General features: G+C 39.6%; 1 protein-coding gene across 1 annotated transcript; it reads right to left on the bottom strand.

Moving 5' to 3' along the window:
* Nucleotides 1-257: 257 nt before the first annotated feature.
* On the bottom strand, nucleotides 258-9979 carry LOC119736711 (tyrosine-protein kinase receptor Tie-1-like). The gene is made up of 5 exons (XM_038210724.1): nucleotides 9925-9979; nucleotides 6535-6870; nucleotides 2768-3022; nucleotides 1954-2109; nucleotides 258-298 (listed from the first exon to the last, which is right to left on the bottom strand). The coding sequence occupies exons 1-5, from the start codon at nucleotides 9977-9979 to the stop codon at nucleotides 258-260; spliced, it is 843 nt and encodes a 280-aa protein (XP_038066652.1).
* Between the last annotated feature and the right edge of the window lie 8449 nt (nucleotides 9980-18428).

Here is an 18428-nt window from a genome sequence, read left to right as displayed (position 1 = left end):
TAGACACCGAGCTACATCGTCGTATTCGACGGGATAGGCCACTACTACTACTATGATGTACATGTGCGCGACTGACCACACCTCCCTTCGCCCCAGCGAGCTAAGTTCATTTCCCCATAGCATGCGTGCTTTGGCGATCTCCGAGAGACTGCCCAGCGGCACGGAGCATTTCTCTCCCCCGTGCGTTACCCATGAACACTAACTGGAGTTCTCGGTCCAGTTTTACAGTCCCGTACTTAGCTCGAGGGAATGGAATGTTACCCTTGCGTGGTCGCGTAGCTGGGCGTGGTAAGACATCCTGCGGTGTCAATAACCTGTGACACAGTAACCTTTTAGCTTGTCACTCACTCCATCAAGGTTGCTCAAGATGTTGTGTAAACACTTTTGCACTCTGATCTAACTATTTGCACACTTCTCTCTCCATGTTTTCCCTTATGTAAATGCACACGTTTCTAGTCTCTTGCACTAGGCACTCTTAGTAAGCCGTGTGACTAGTCATGTGACCCTTAGACATGGAAGATTACTATTGGTTAATTCCTAAATCAGTGCTCATGCATTATTTAATCCCGAAACTTCTACTGCCTATAAATACCGGAGGTTTTCCTCACTTTCGGCAGTGCGGCGAACCACGAAACCAATGTAGTGCGAACGAACCCTAAACCCAAAGTTGTGCGGCGAACTTATATGTTGTGCGGTAAATCGTATGATGTGCGGCGAACCCGACTCTGACAGACCGATTGTTGTGCGACTCTTGTCACTATGAAGTATCGGCCTTCCTTAGTGGTTGAGGCGCGGTGAAGTAATAGTGCAATCACTAGTACTAGTGTTATTATGAAGCATCCTTCTCCTAGATCCCTCGAGGAGTGTGTAGAAGCTGGTGAAATAGTAATACACTAGTCCCAATGGTGCTGTGCGGTTTCGAATGGCCATTGGACTGCTAGTCTTAGCTTGAACATGTTGTGCGGTTGTCTGGTGTTCTAGCCCAGCCAGAGCTAGTTCATCCCCGTCACCACAGCGGACCGCTCCCGCTGTGGCCAGCCGGCTCCCCGTAGCCATTCTCCCGTAGTTCAGCTATGCTAGCCCGGTCTTGTCATAAACACTATCCTTGGATCATAGTGCCTCAATTGACCTTGGATACCCGATACGCCACATGCACACTTTGGTTCGAACTGTAGTGCGGCCTGGTACACTTGCTGGCCCCGTCCAGTTGCCGTTGCCTCCCCGGTCACCGTAGCGGACCGCTCCCGCTTCGGTCTGACCGTCGATAACCCGTACCGTGCCGGTGCCCACTCAGTTCGTATTGGTTGACATGGTTTTGCCATAATACATAGTACATGTATAGACTTTGTAGACGCCAACCTGTTATCTCTATAACGCTACCAAAGACTACCAAAAGGAGAAACCCTATAGGTTGATGAAATCTAACAAAGTTATGTAAAGTGATGAGATGAAAAATCAGTGTATTGACATGTGTGACTGTCACCCCAAAGCTCTGTTTCCCTCCAACTTATTGAATTATTGTTGACTCTAATAATTATTTCATGAACTGCTATTAGCGAACGCAACAATATTTAAGAAGTTGTATTACATGTAAGGCCAAAAAAAAAATTCGGTCTCTGGTCAGACCAATGTTCCGGAATTGATGCGGCGACGCGGCTTTTTTTCCCAAGCTTGGATTGTACAGACAAGGTGGATTACTATTTTGCTTTTTTTGGTGTCCTCATGTACATTGCTGTCCTCCATAATTTGCCTTGGTGCCCTCGATCATTTGCCTGGGTGCAATTGCCCATTCCTTGTAAAAATATTTGAGGAGGTGCGGCAATAGAGGGCGCTGTTGGAGCTACCGCGGAACATTTTGGAGAAAAAAAAGGTTGACGCGCATGATTAAAATCGACGCGCGCACCAGAGACAGGCTATTTTGTTTTGGCCTAAATGAAAGAAGAACTGACTTACTTTCATTGCAGTCGATTCCTTGGTATCCTGCAGCACACGAGCAGCCATAAGGATCTGTTAAACAGAACAGCATCCCTGCACACGTAGGACCGCCTCCTAACTCAGGTGAGTCGCAGCGAAAACTTCCCGATTGGCCAAAACGGTTGATGCCTACCGCTGTGAACAAAGACCGCATGTCTATTGTTTATCAAATACTTTTTTGTTTTGAATACACATAGGAAAGTGCTCATAATAAATTCTAAAAATAATGCCAACCTTAATTGTATGTTCATTTCAAGTCTTATCAAGTTACAGGCATATGATTGTTTAAAGACGTCACCGTAGAATACCTTTAAGGGAACAATAGAGTGCTGGCCCATGTTTAAAACACCCATGCGACGGGCTCCAGACAAACAGCAACGGGTAAACTGTTTTAACTTCAAATGTTTTTACAAAAAGCCGGACAACGGTAATAAAGAGTTCTGAGACTCACGAGTTTTGCAGACTTTCCCCATAAATCCAGGTGGGCAAATGCAGTCTCCACTCTTGTGGTCACACACTCCGCCATTGAAACAGACTGGACAATCAGCATCGCACAAGGGCATTTTCGATTTATGCTCTTTGCATCCTGTGTAATAAGTAGCAAAAAAGTAAATATTCTTTTCAGTAATATCATTTTTGTCAGTTGCACCACATCCTCACATAATATTTGCGTTTTGAGGTGAACCATGCAGATTAGGTTGTAGCTATATTTTGATCACTTCGAAAACCCTGAGTATTTTGTTTAGGTCATTTAATTAATCTAGAGTTAAAAAAAAAATCAACCGTGATATACCTCTGACAATTAACCGCATGAGTGCCTGGTTTCCTTGGCTACGTTCCCTAGCAAGATGGACCTCGTAAACCCCACCGTTTGAAAAAGCGGTATTGTTGAAGTCAAAGTACAGATGGTCGTTTCTGTCCGGGTGGACTGCACCGCCGTCCTTTCTCCAACGGGTGTTTGCACGGGCCGGGTCTCTTGCAGTGACGGTCAGATTGACTGCATCGCCCGGGTATACCGTCTGACTCACTCGGGTAGGGAGGAAGTCAGCTGTGGTACATAATACATATAATCAAACGTGTATCGCCAGTAAAAGGGGAAAGAATAATGTGGAATTTTACTGCCAGACCCGTAAAATTTGTGTCGCCGAATGCACTTTAAAAAATGCGTATCTAATACGGTCAAAAGTTTGGAAATATCCACAACGGGAAACTCCGTAAAAACTACTCGTTTCATGTTACGGCCCAGCCTCAACTCCAGGGGCGCGTGCTCGTTCCTTACACTAACCCCTACGACCACGTACGAAAAAACAATATGATTCAAAAGTCGCGAAGCCTGTACAATATAGATTATGTCAGCCGCGTTTTTCGCTAAAAAAAAAAACCTGTATCTGTGGTTGTAAAGGCACGAAAGGGATACGTACATTTAATACAAATCTTTGCTATTAACACAACGTCCAAACGTTGTGTAAGAAAGGATTGATTCTTCAAAATCACAACTTTTAACATTTTAAAGATGGCGCCGGCACGTAAAACGGATAAACTGCAGCCCTAATTATAATGTACCGTATTTTGGTATATTTAAATTACACAATTCCAGGGGTTACGATCGCACAAGGCATGATGGGAAACAACATGGCGCTGCAAGATCGTACCTACGGGGCACGGGGCACGAGGTTGGTTACGGCCAAACCCCACAAAGGACTACGGGATTGCGCGCAACCGTGCAAATAGTTTTTGCGGCCATTTTGTTTTATGTCATTACAGTTCAATATGATAATTCTCCTTTGCATGAAACCTATAATAAAAGGCATGAATAACCACTACAACTGGTAGCACACAAGTTGAAAATAAAGTGTAATGAAGCACAACTGTGTCAATATCACGTGTCAATTTACATGTAGTAGTCAGAACTGCTTGTTAATACATTGTGAATACTAAAGTAATGTGAACACAAAAGTGTTTTTTTTTTTCAGACTAATAAACTTAACTCAGTTAAGTTTATTAGTCTGGAAAAAAAAATATAAAAAAATAGGTAAGATTTGTGTATAGTTAAACAGTCTGTTTAACTATACACAAATCTTTCCTATTTTTTTTATAATTTTTGTTTGAATACAAAAAATGTACCAACTAGAAATCCTAAACAATAGCGCATTATCAAAAATTGCTGTACACGATTAGTATTGTCAAAATGATGTTTCAATGGGGGAGCAAATTGCCAAATGATATTAAAATCATTTTGTAAGTGCTAATTGTGCATAATGTTAATTTTCCCATTGATATTCTCATTAATCATTGGATATATGTGTTATAGAAAGGGCATTGTATTACCTTGAAAGAGTAATGCACCTGTTGCTGCTTATCGGCTCATGGGAAATACCACAATTCTTATGGCTGGATTTGATTTATGTGTGCAGTTTCACATTTCACGCAAAACTTGCAAGACAGCATTGGAAAGGGTGGGAAGAGATATTTATTGTAACAACTGACCGGTGCATAGATTAATATTTATTAAAGTTATGAAGTCTTTAATACAACATTGAGTGTTGGAGATTACCTTGTAGGTATGTTACAATGTTATGTAGTATTATTGGAACCCGTGTGGAATCGGGGGTTCCGGGGTCTATATTGACAAAGACTGTCCTGATGCAAATGATGTACTCAGTAGACACAGGTTACTGTTGATTTCACGAAAGATTAGCAGTACTATTTTATTCTTGATGTCACTCTGTTATTAATTAGGAGAATTAGAAGATTTCGAATTCTGGATTCCAGTCAGATTAGTTGTGGTTATTGTTTCTCCCCCCAATCATCCGGGCTGATTGTTAGTGTACGACTCCCCACTGCTACTCGGACGCCATCTTTCTCCACACTAACCCCCAAAACGACAACTTTATGCACGACCCTACGAGACGCAAACTCCCATTGTCTAAGTTGACCCAAGGTCACGCACTTTCTGGGTTCCAGATACAGTGCGCTATATTTAGAAGATCATGCGCCGAGATCGTGTACCGTTACCGTAGCAGTGATATAGCCCCTTCTCGTGACTAATCATGAATCTTAATCAAAGCAAAAATACACTTAAAGTCGTTCTCCTACATTTATACAAACATATATACGTGTAAAGGTACCACTAAGGAGACACGTTATCGTTATTTCTTCGCACGCTGGGAGACATCGGTCATTTGGGAGACATTTTCATCTCTCCCTAATATCACAGCCCCCTTTAGAGGCACAATTTTAATGTCGCAATTAGATTATATTTCTTGCTCGGGGTCTAGTAGGTTAACATACCGAAATTCGTGGAAAATGACTAGGGAATATTTGGTTAGGGCACATTTAGCCTTAAAGGGGCCGGGGGGCGGAATCCGCCCCCCCTCCCCCTCAACATTTTCCGTGATAGCCTCTAAACAAAAAATTTCACGACCCGAGCTGTTATGACTTTTTAGCCTCGAGCTTTGCGCATCTTTTGATACCAAAAACATAAAAATCGGACCACGGGTTGCCGCGTAGCGCCGTGAAAACTGAATTTTCGCAGATACGTCGTGTACACAGAGCAGAATTGCCATTCGTACATATGAATAATTAATAAGCCATAATTCCAAAACCCTTTAACCTATAGTCATGAAATTTCTTGGGTATGTTTAGGAAGAGTTGCTCTATGTATGTTTTAAAAATTTTCGTCACTCCATGGCCGAGATCTTAGGGGGGGGGAGCGGAATCCGCCCCCTCCCCCCGGCTGAGAGATGGTCAAAATAACCCGGCCCCTTTAGGGTTAAGTTTGAAAAAAATTGGGCACAAGTCTATGGGGATGTCTCCAAATGTCCTTTCCCCGGGTAATTACTATTTCAGTATTATGATGACTAAGTGATTCAATCGAATTTTGGCTGTTACATGTAGATCAGGCCATTATGATATGCTCACCAAAGACTTCAGTTTATCAAGTGGATAGGTCGGGGTAAAAACAAATAATAATCACACTTTCATAAATGTAATTTTAATAAGTTAAACGTTTGGACAAAAAATCGAAATGACTACCGAAAAGAACACACACAAACGTTCCCAACGACCCCGGGATTCAGTCAACGGAAACACAATACGTACATTTCGCATAGTCGATTTAAGTCTACTCGTCAACTACTCTTCGGTTGTCGTTATTCTGGAATGCCACTTTGACATAGAATTATAAGTAAACCTAAGTCACCATGACGAAAGTTAGAACAACGTTTGTATTGCAGTGTTTCTCAAAGGTTTCTGTGCATTTTGTTAGTATTTGGTTTTTATTTTTTAATAAGTTAAGAAAAGTTTTGTTTGAATCGTTTGCATTGACTTGTCAAATGTTGATTACATTCAAGGGTGGATGCTTAATTATTTTATCCGCATGGAGGACACAAGAGTTACAATTTAAACAAAATGTCAAATAATTTAGCATTTAGTCTTCATATCTCGTCAAACACGACAGAAAATACCCAAAGGAGAATGTTCAAAACGGTTTAGGTACAGTAAAATAAAATGTGCTTTCCTTCCGTTTATTACTTCCCAATCTAATGTCATCACACCTACCGTTTTTGCTCATGATGACGGTACCAATGTTGATGTCATCCCTGGTGGCTTTACAAGCAAAGGCCCCAATCCTAGTCTTCCCTCCATCCGCTGGCAATCGAAGAATAGAGATCTGATCTCCCTCTGATGACTGGGGTGTTTCCAAACTTCTGTTCGACGGTAACTCCAACTTTGCTGGTGGGTTGTCAGTATCCGTGCCAGTACGCGTGAACGTCGTTCGAGCGAAAGACAGCTCAGCATCACTGCCATGTAGATAGGCTGCGATGTAGGTGTCGTCACTGTCGATATCAATACGCGGCTTGGTGATACAGGTAAAATCAACGACGGCTGAAACACCTGCAGAGTAATATAGTTTTGTGCATTACAAAATGGAAACAAAATCAAAAACTCCGGGCGACATGCGACCCCGACACCCAAGAAAGCAAAGCTTTTGAAACAAAAATGTTTTCAGCTAAAACTGGCAAAAACGGAGGCACTGATTTCCCTCATTAGAGCGGAGATGTAATAGACACTTCGATGTACATACACAGTATTCAAAGCAAGTAAAACGAGTTTTGTGAAATCGTATTTTGTAACCTACATGATAGACCCTTCCAATACTAGTTCAAAAACAAATTGGTGTTATCAAGGGTTTTTGCTAATCCCAGAGGCCGGCATAGTGTCATATGTGTACCTATCTCACTGAATAACTGACTCACTGACTGTCACATGTGAGCTGTGCTAGGATTACACCTGCAACACCAATTAAAGCGCAAAAAAACCTACTGTGTAGACCAGACGCATTAAAAACAGTAGCGTAGCTACGGGGGCTGCAGAGTATTATTCAATGGGATGGAGAAGCAATATCGGGACGGTGGTAATAGGTTATACGGGACGAATCTTATATTTTGCAACGGGCAAAAAGAAAGCGCACCCATTTAAAAAACAAACAAACAAACAAACAAAACAAAACTGTAAGGAATATCCATTCTAAATCAAATGAATGGAACGTTGTGCGATCTGGAACCAGCTTAATCATGGCCGACCTTGTCTTACCATCATCAGTCACTGCTGCTGTTTTCACAAAAGGTTCGTAACGGAAACGAAATCAAATACACAATTCAAATTAATACAAAAATGGATTTTATACTATATATACTGTAGGTTTCCCTGCCTATCTCTCCAAGTTTTTAAGCTTCTACATGTCACTTGGTGGTCGGTCGGGCTGTCTGTCTGTCTGTCTGTCTGTCTGTCGTGGTGTATGTATGTCTGTTTGTCCCCGAAAATTGACCACATGTATGGCGTTCCATATGTGCCATCAGAGTCACAATTTTAAGCTCTGGCAGGGATCATTCTGATCGATTTCATGCAAGACTTTTTGCAACACGGCCACGGCTTATTGTGCACTCGCACTTGTTATTCAATGTAATGCTTGGCTCATTCAATTTAGAATGAAACTGAAAGATCACACAGATCGGCAATCGATCACAAATTGAATCACAAAGATTCATTCAATTTCACCATCCGAGCATTCTATCGTCTTTTCGCTTCACTCAAAATAAAAATATCGTATTGTTGATTCATATTCGTCTGAACCAGCAGTATTACTGCCCTCAAAGGGGTTAATTGGGCATTTATTTTCATTTACGGGCAAACGTATTTAAGATTTTGTCAAGCATCTCTTGCAGACTTCCTGCATATCCCGCATTATTCAGCCGCCTCAACACTCGTATTGGGATAGATGGAGTTGCATTAGACTGGTTTAAATCATACCTTAATGACCGATCTCAATTTGTCCGGGTCAATGATTCAAGTTCATCTACTGTCTCTCTTGATATTGGGCTACCTCAAGGATCAGTCCTAGGGCCCGTCTTGTTCTCTCTGTATACAATGCCACTTGGTGAAATCATTCGAAAGCATGGTATATCCTATCATTGTTATGCAGATGATACCCAATTATACATGTCAGTAGACCCTCAACAACACAAGGTTGATTCAGCAATCCAGCAGATGGAAACATGCATTGATGACGTACGTTCTTGGATGACTCAAAACTGGCTTAAATTCAACGATGAAAAGACCGAATAAAACATCATAGGTTCAAAGCAGCAATCGTGCAAAGTTCATGTTCCATCTATAAGGGTTGGTGATTCAACCATCATGCCATCAAATCAAGTCAGAAATCTTGGTATTATCTTTGATTCATCTCTATCCATGGAACCTCACCTTACATCAATCTCTAGATCAGTCTGCATGTCGATCCGTAACATCGGACACATACGAAAATATCTTGACAAACACACAACTGAAATACTTGTTCACGCTTTCATCACATCCAAAATTGACATGGGCAATTCACTATTGTATGGCATTAACCTAAATCAACTACACCGTTTGCAGCGACTACAAAACATCAGTGCCAGACTAATCTCTCTCACTAGTAAACATTCTCACATCACTCCTGTACTAGCAGATCTCCACTGGCTTCCAGTATCATACAGAATTAAATACAAACTTGGCCTATTCGTGTTCAAAATCCTCCACAGCAATGCGCCGGAGTATCTCATCGACCTCATCCACCCGTACTCAACAGCACGCACCGGACTCCGCTCCAGTGAGCTCATGATGCTTCACGAGCCCAGGACCTCCACTCTGTGGGGTGACAGATCCTTTGCAGCAGCGTCAACCCGAGTGTGGAACCAACTCCCTCTGGCTATCAAATCATCTCCATCCATCACAACATTTAAGACAAACATAAAATCTCACCTGTACAAACAAGCTTACTCTCACAACACACAATCTTAACTTGACTTTCTCCTCGAGCGCCATGAGCGCCTATTTTTGGCGGATACCGGCGCTTTACAAATGTTCTTTTATTATTATTATTATTATTATCCGTATTCGTTTACAATTCTGATGTATCTCACCGTATATCATATCTGACGTATTCAATCCGTAGATGCACACCTATCTTTATTAACTAAGTGTTCAGACAGACATGAGCAGGAATGAACCTACTGAAGTGGAGAAGTGATTGTCTGATGGAAGTGGCCCATGAAATCATTGGAGAAATAATACCCAATAGAGGTTTTCCCGATAGAACAATCATTACCAAACATACATGCCCCGCAGCTGTCATACACGTTAAGAAATCGATGGGTGAATCCGGAAAGGGTTTTATTTTTTCAAAAACAGAGATAAAAAAGAACAGTTAAAAGATTAACAAACATATCAACGAAAATATGCCCCTTATAGATTTGTTCAAACTTGTAATAAAGTGTAAAAGATCAACAACGAAAAAAGCCAATATCTTAGCCCCTTTTCATTTCATTATCTCGTTACATCATCTATCCCTCATAAATCAGTTATTTGTTACATTATACATTTTACAGTCACATCGATTTCGCCTACCTGTAAACGATTCCAGCAGAAGAAACAAAAAGATGAAATGGAGATGGTCCCCCATGACGACCAAGCTGCTCCAACGACCAAGTAACTGATTTTTCTGGCGACAGTTATTTAAGCGCGCTTGCAACAAAGGAGGAACTTGGGCTAAAAATAATAAAGGAAGCGCAGATGAGTTTGTTTTTTCTCTCAACATATTTGCATTGGAATGACATTCCACTGTTGATTGTTTTATTCTGGTTTAATAATTATTTCACACTTCCTTCTAGACCTATTAAAACCGGAAAACAATGAGATCATTACTTTTTTACAGACCACAATAATTTCCGTTATTCCCCTTTAGTCTTGAGAAAGAAATACATTTATAACAAGTACAAGTATTGTCCTTTTAAATTTAATAACTGAACTTGTCCCGTTGTTGGTCAAAAAGATCAGCAATATCATAAAGTTGTCGGTCTTATAACGATCTGAGAGTCTTTAAGACGTTCGTTTTCTATTACAGGAGTTGATTAGGTCGCATTTTAATATTACTTTGCAAAGATGTTTACTTTTGATGATTACTTTTGATGATAAAGTGCCATCACGTTAACTTCATCATGTCGATGCGACAGCGCAGTTTTGTGCCATGTATTTGTTAACAAATGTACTGCGATTACATTTAAATTACAGGATTCAATCAAAGAAACTTTCGAGTTCATACAAGTCAGTGAATCACAAAAAAACAGCAAAGCCATTCATTTCAATGAAATTTGCACTGCTTCAACGTACAGTAAGTTTAAACGTTTATGTTATTTGCAAAAGTAGAAGATGTTCATAAATGATTATAAGTTGGCTGGTGTGGATCAGATAATTATAGTACGACAAAGACATTATATAAGGAAGTAATTGGTTTTTTTTTCAAAGCTCCACTTTGATGTGAAGATAAAAGAATTATGTTGAGAATTTCCTGGTGCCATATATGGCTTGGATTTTTGATTCAATAAAAGTAAGAACATCAGTGAATCAGGAAAAAAGAAGGTCAACGAACGATTACGTTCATGGACCGAAACAGGCTGGCTTATGATGATCAGTTAATTGAAGCCACAGCAAAGTATTAGACAGGGAAGTAAAGAGGTTTTTAAATGCTCCATATTGACGGGAAGATAACTTAATTATTTTGATAACTTCCCAAAAGGCTAAACTTATGAATAAAAACAAATAATATTAACTATTAACCCCTCCCCCAAAAGGGCAACTGTACATTGGCCGTCATTAATTATATACAATTTTATATATTCTGATATTCATGTATAATAAATAGAAATCTTTAATTTATTTATTTATTGTTGTCATTTCTGGTTAGCTGTGGGTTGAGCCTTATTGTCTTGTCTTAGAAAATGGGCGTCTGCAACCCTCTAAAAAGCTAATTTCATTAATATTTGTGAACAAATTAACCGGCCTTGCGAAAGCCCGATTACTGTCTGACAGCTAATAGTTTGAATATTGTGAAGAATTTTTTCAATAACTAGGCGTCAATTGATTTTTTCGTTCGATGTCTCATTTAAATTAAGCAGATGACCTTATATAATTACAAAGGAAATTGCAATTGAATATAAATGTATTTTGGGGTGAAATTCGAAAATGGCAACTTGTCTTCTAAGTTCTGAGCCTCGTGGGAGACCAGTAAAATTCACTGAGTGGGCTACCCAGTTAAAATAGAATTATAAATAAAATATAAATATTGTTATGAGTAAAGCGTAAACCTTTGAGTCGATAAAAGTAAGAGCGACAGTGAATCAGATAAAAAGGAGGTGTTGTTTTTTCATTTCAGTCAACTACGTTCATAGATTATACAGGCTAGCTTGTGGTTAATAAGATAATTATAGCTATGGTAAAATATGTGACAAGGAAGTACTGATTCAAAAAAGCTCCACTTTGATGGAATGATAACAAAATTATGTGGATAATTTCCCGGTGCCATATAAGGCCAATCTCATTAATAAAAATATAATTATGAAATATTAACCTTAAACGCAAGAGGGCGCTAATAAAATGCGCTCGTGAGAATTTACTGATTGCAGTGTAGTAAACCCATTGATCTGTATTATTGAGATTAGTGCGTGAGCCTAAAAGGGTGCAAGCCAGTAAATAGGCCAGAAATTGCCTACGCCAGCCAAATGACGAGTCGCATGCCCCTCATTTATCCGGTATTCGAACATTTTGAGGGCCATGAACTTCAGGGTTTGTAAAATAGAAGGATGGAAGCCGTGCACAGGACTGCGAGCTCGTGTTTCTGTGAAATTAGGCCCTAATTTGCTTTTTATTATTTATTTTTCAATTGATAGACGTCCGTTTTAAAAATGGCGATGGAGTTCAGGACTATAGGCCTACTTTTAGGGAGTGATTATCTTTGAATGAAATTTTCTCCCAAACGTCAATGTTATCATCCAAAAAATTGAACAGAAAATGAAAAAAAAGATGAAATAAGCTTTAATTTTACGTGCGTCTCAAACACTTTGGACAGTTGTGAGTTTATATAATAATTTTGGGAAGTGAGCGTAACTATCACTGAGGTCTATCAGTCGATTTACTGATCTGCAACCAGAAGGACTGTCACAATAATGGTTTTGAGGATGTTGACGATCCCCAGAGGGCGCTTTTAACAGTCAAACAGCGCCCTCTACGTTCACGCGCTTCGTTTGTGAACAGAATAGATTGCGCTTCGCTTCATCACCGCTCACATCAGAGCTCGATTAGTACTTTCTGTAATGGATGACGGCGAGTTTATAGTGGCTCTCCTGTGTTCGGTGTTTATAATTCATTAATAAATAATTTTACATTTGTTCATTCGTTATTATCCTTTGGTAGCGTAGTCAGTCCGTGGTCGGGCTCTGTTCTCTCTCTTGTCTCAGATTTGAATAGAAAGGGAGGGGTGAGGACATTTTGTTTGGGAAGTGTTGATATCGATAAACTGACGGCTATAACCCCAGAAAGCGATGGAAGTGAAGTAAAAGTCCCAAAATCTAGTCCAATTTAAGCAGACTGGAAAAAATGTAGGGTAAAAATACCGGACCAACCAGGAGACGGGGCAAGGCAAAGGTTATTAATTATAAGGAGGGGTCGTTTTTTCTTATTTTTGTCCGACCCCTAAATAAAAAAGGCGTGTATTTCTTGTGATAACACTGTCCAATCTCCCTAATTTCAGAAAAGGCGGGTCTCGTGTATTTCTGTTGTGTTTTTTTTTTTTTGAAACAGTACCGAAGCGCATTAAGTCCATGAGCCACTCGATTATTTTTACAAACCTGACAGACTAATTCTTCTATGGGATTTGTATTAACGAAATTAATCTGAAAACTTTGGAAAAATTTGATGGACCTTATAAAACGGTAGCTGAATGTGTATTACTTTTTCTGGCCCAAGTTTAACGTGACACTGAACGTTTTCAGCCTTTTACTTTTTTTCCCCAGACATCAGACGGCTGTTGCGATTTGAACCCAAAATGAATGTGGCAGAATTAATGGTTTTATAATACGATAGAAATATCATTGCTGAACAGGAAACAGTCGTATACCTATTGCCGATGTTTACGTGACTATGTGTGTGTCACGCAAATGTTGGAAAGTTGAACAAATGACGTTTTTCTGTCGGTGTTAGTGGAGCCTCGTGCAGTTTTACTACATAAATCACATTTCTTGGTACCGAGGAAGCGAACAGAGCGATTAACCGATGTGCAACTTGCCCAGCGGAACTGAACTTCGATGCCGACCAGGAATTCAACCTACACAACCAGGCTAATTGCCGCAGCTTGAGAATTTCAAGAAAGGTTATTTGTGGTAACTGCCGACTTCCCGATGAATTGGTACACCATCATTTTCATTTATTAAAATGACATTCTAGCCCAATGCTTTTTCCAAACCTCAGTAGGCATTACGCGACACATTAAACAAGGAATTTCTTATGGTAAAATTACCCGACCCCTAAATTCAGAACAGGGGGTCGCGTGTTTTTGTGGTTTTTCCCGTCTTTCTTTAATGCGGTACCTAAGCACATCAAGTCCATTAGCAACTCTAGATTATTGGGTACCAATTTGACGGGCTAATTCTCAATAACGAAAAAACCTCAAAACTTTGGAAACATCTGATAGACCTAATAAATCGGTAAATTATATGCTATAATGAGTTGTATTTCTTGTCTGAGGCGGATTAGAACCAGCTAGATGTGACAAAGAGTCATCTTTGGGATTTAAGCTGAGCATTTAAGCTGAAATCTGGGGAATTAAAATTCGACCGAGAATGGAGACATAATGTTCAAGGCCGGGGCCTACAATGTTAATATTCAACAGTCTAAGACTGTCTTGGATGACGTGAATCGTAAAATACTCTCATTATGGTCTGTGGATATAAACTATTTCTTTATTTTGCAAAAAATGCATACACAGGGTGGTTCAAAAAGAAGGAAACCCACTTTTGACAAGAATTTTAACCTACTTACTGAACTTATTTGAATAATGTAGTGAAGTAGAGTTTATCAACCACACGTGGTGAAAAGAAATCTTTAAAAAAAACCGCTAGAAAACTGGTATTATGTTACCAAAATCACCAAAATCACCAAAGTCACCAAAATCACTCGGAGCTCAGTCAAGCGGATGGAATAAAGCCATCTGTGACAAACAGGTTAGACACATGACATGTTAAAACAACCATTATCTCCGAGACAAAATATGCATTTCCAACTATTTTTACGTCACTTATGTTTAAAGATCAATATTTTAATACTATTAAAATGAATTTTTCAAATATGCTCAACAAGAGGTGAAAATCCTGTATATCGATGAAGGCGAACTATAGGACATAAGTGACTTAATATAGCGTCATTAATTACAAAAATAAAGCCCCAAAAGCGGGAGGGGCGTCGCCAGGATTTTTTCTAGAGGAGGGCGAAACATATTTTTTGCCCAACAAATGCCTGTATTTCTCAACACATTCTCGATTTATCAGTTTTAGAGGGAGGCAGGGACATTTTACCCCCCCCCCCCATAAAATTTACACCACTATGACTTCGCGCCTCTTTTTCTTTTCTTTTTTTTTTTTTCTTTTTCCTTTTTCTTTTTATTTTTTGCTTTTCCAGGGGAGGAGGGGCAAGTCAATTTAGATGTAATTGCTATATATCAGGGTGTTGACATTACCTATTGTAATATTCCTACATTGCGCTAAACTGAAGCTTAAAAAAAGTAGAAGTTTTGTAAATTTGATGTATTTTTTTCTAAAGTAAGGGGTGTTGAAATTACCCATGTGCAATATTTCCACATTGCGCTACAACCGAACCTTGGCAACATTGTTATTTCGGTCAATGTTAATGTACTTTTAATTTAAATTTAATGTCACCTATACGGTATGTTATATTTCCATGAGACAAGTTATCGTGAAAAACTACTTTGTTGTATATTCAACACGAAAGTATGTTAACTTGGAGGATGCGATGTACTTAATTGAAATAAGGCACGGTGATCAACTTCAATCTGTCCGCAACAGTTTAATAACATGAAACAAGAACAACAACACATGGCATAAAACTAGTTTGAAACGGCAGTTGTGTTTGATTGATGATATTTTGTAATTCATCTGAAGTCACTTTTATCAAACAACAGCACATTGTTATTTCTGGATCAGCAAAGTTTACTGCTATTCTGTCCGCAACAGTTAAATAACTTGCAAAAAATAAAAATCAATAACGCATGGCATAAAACTAGTTTGAAACGGTAGTTATGATTGATTGATGACACACAATTTTGTAGCTCATCTGAAGTCACTTGTATGTATGCAACAACGGCACTTAATTATTTTCAGGAAGTGATTTTCTAAGGAATAAATGAATCTTAATCGTGCCATTGTAATTAAAAATGTGGACTCCCTGAATAACAAATTCCAAACTGCTTCGATTCAGGTGATGATAGTTTCCTTACTTGCTCCATGAATATATCCCCGTCACCTCACCCTTTAAATAAAATTCATTCAATAATGAGCATAAGATATTGATTTGTTAAAAGTACTAAGTAGCAATCTGACTCTATTTTGTTCAGTTCCTTCTTCCCCTAAACAAACCTACAACATTACCAATGCGTCCTTTGAACAGCCCGTATCTATAGCAAATAACATCACAATTGCCAGTAATTCCCACTTTGCCCAGGTTCTGTGGTAGGGCCATGTGGGAATATTACCAATGGGTACTTTGAACAGCACTTATCTATAGCAAAATACATTACAATTGCCTGTAATTCCCACTTTGCCCGGGTAAGGTAGTAGCGCAATGTGGGAATATTACCCCATGGGTAAATTGAACACCCCTTACCTATAAAAAAAAAGTGCATACAATTAACAAAATTACCATTTTGCCTAGGGTCAGTAGTAGCGCAATGTAGGAATAGTAATTTCAACTCCCCTTAACTATAGCAAATTACATACGACGAAATTCCCAACGTAACGGTGCCCTGGTTCTTTAGTAGGGCAAAGTAGGAATGTAACCAAAAACAGAGAAGTTGTCTTGACTCTCAAAAGACAGTCAAGCTTCAGTTTTGATGCGATGTTTGTGGTGTAATATATCAACTTTGATGGCCCACCCCCATCTCCCTAAATAATATGCGGGATCGGTTGTATTCGATTTTCAGGTTTTCTTTTCACATTTGTAATTCTGAACATGTCGTGTCTTGAACAATAGATTTAAAAAATGTTCCATGACAGAACAATAGCTAGCTTTTGTTACTGATGGGGACCTCCGTGATAGAAGTGATAGCGTGCCCGGATTGGTCTATGGGCGCAACGCCGCGGTTGATTATAAGGGTAAACCCTGCCTCGACGCCATGGGCGCGTGCGCGTTCCTTCACTAAGATCGCGCAAGGCATGCTGGAAACCAACATGGCGCAGCTAGATCGTACCCATGGAAACGAGGTTGGGGTAAACCGTACTTTGTCTGAGTTCACTCACTCATTCCCGGTGGTATGGCGCCATCGTTCTTCATGCTTTGTCTACTCAAGCTGGTTACAGAGTTGGTTTCATCAAATTGAGTGCCAGGCACCAAATTTGGACTTGATTCTGAAAAAAAATTTCAAAAATTTCGCAACCGTTTTATTTCTAAAAAGCTCAATTTGTAAAGTGCCGTTGTGCAACCAAGTAAATGCAATCCATTAAGACCCTTGTGTAAAGTCGACATTTCAGTACCTCTATCTTCCACTTTCATTGCAAGTTTGAGGCTGAAGCGAGGTTTTGTAAAAAGACTCAGCACTGCTTCTCTGTTGGTGTTGATGACCACAGGCAACGAATTTTGTCCACAAATTTGTGAACTACACTGTTGAAATTGAATGATCATGTCGCGGTTCTTGGTGATTGTGGCATTCTTTGCAACCAGTAGTGGTAAGTTTGATAAGCTAGTAAAATCGTCTTTTTTTTCTCAGACTCTTTTAAAATCTCCTGTTCTTGTAAAATTCGGAGTGTTTCATCATGTATGTTGTTTTTGGCTTACTGTGCAGTTACACGGAAACATGCAGAATCAGTTTACATTGTCATGAGCATATAGTTGGACAAGGTTTTCATGAGCAGTCAAACCCTGCAAGCTAGTTTTGCCTTTTCTCCAAATAGGCTTTTCTATTTAGTCTGATTGTTGTTTTTTTTTTATATTTAAACAGCTCTTAACTGCCTCACAACAACATCTAAGGGGAGGGTGTTCCACAACGCATCCCTTATAAGTTGGCCACTGGGTTCATATTTCAGTTTGGGGGAACAATGTTTATACTGTATAAATGGTTATTAATATACGCAATCCTTGCTGTGAATTTCAGAATGAACTGGGAGTAGAAGGATTGATGATTGCAATGATTCTCGGTCACTCAATCATATCCGAAGTTTTTTAATAATTTCACACTCTTACTGTGAAAACATTGATAAGCTGCCATGCTCTACTGCCCTTATTGGAATCTGACCAACTGATGGCGAGCCTGTATGGGCTAAGCATTATTCCTACTTGGACATCACTAATTGGGTCATAGGAGAATTCGGGTACATTTGTAAGAGCTTAACCGTAAAGAGGCCGGGGCGGAATCCGTCCCCAACTTTTAAAATCGAGCCTTGCGCATCTTTTGATACAAAAAATATTTAAAAAATTCCGGCGCTACGCGGCGTGAAACTGAATGTTCCCATATACGTAGTAAACACAGAGCAGAATTACCATTTATGCATATGAATAATTAATTAGCCATAATTCCAAACCCTTTGACCTATAGTCATGAAGTTTCTTGACTTCATGACTATATGTTCATATGTTCATGACAAGTTGTTTTATGCATTTACCGAGCTTCAAAATTTGTCGTCACTCGATGGCCGAGATCTTAGGAGGAGCGGAATCCGCTCCCTCCCCTTCTCTCCCCCCCCCCCCCCCCCCCCGGCTGAGAGCTGATCAAAATAGTCCGGCCCTTTTAGGGTTAAACATTAAATTCGGAAGAAAAAATATTGGTTGATTTCTTTTCATTGCAACCATTATAA

Source organism: Patiria miniata, unplaced genomic scaffold, assembly GCF_015706575.1.
Source record: "Patiria miniata isolate m_02_andy unplaced genomic scaffold, ASM1570657v1 HiC_scaffold_3, whole genome shotgun sequence".
Classification (NCBI taxonomy): Eukaryota; Metazoa; Echinodermata; class Asteroidea; order Valvatida; family Asterinidae; genus Patiria; species Patiria miniata.
Note: the sequence above shows the minus strand (reverse complement) of the source record. Positions and strands in the feature narration are given on the sequence as shown.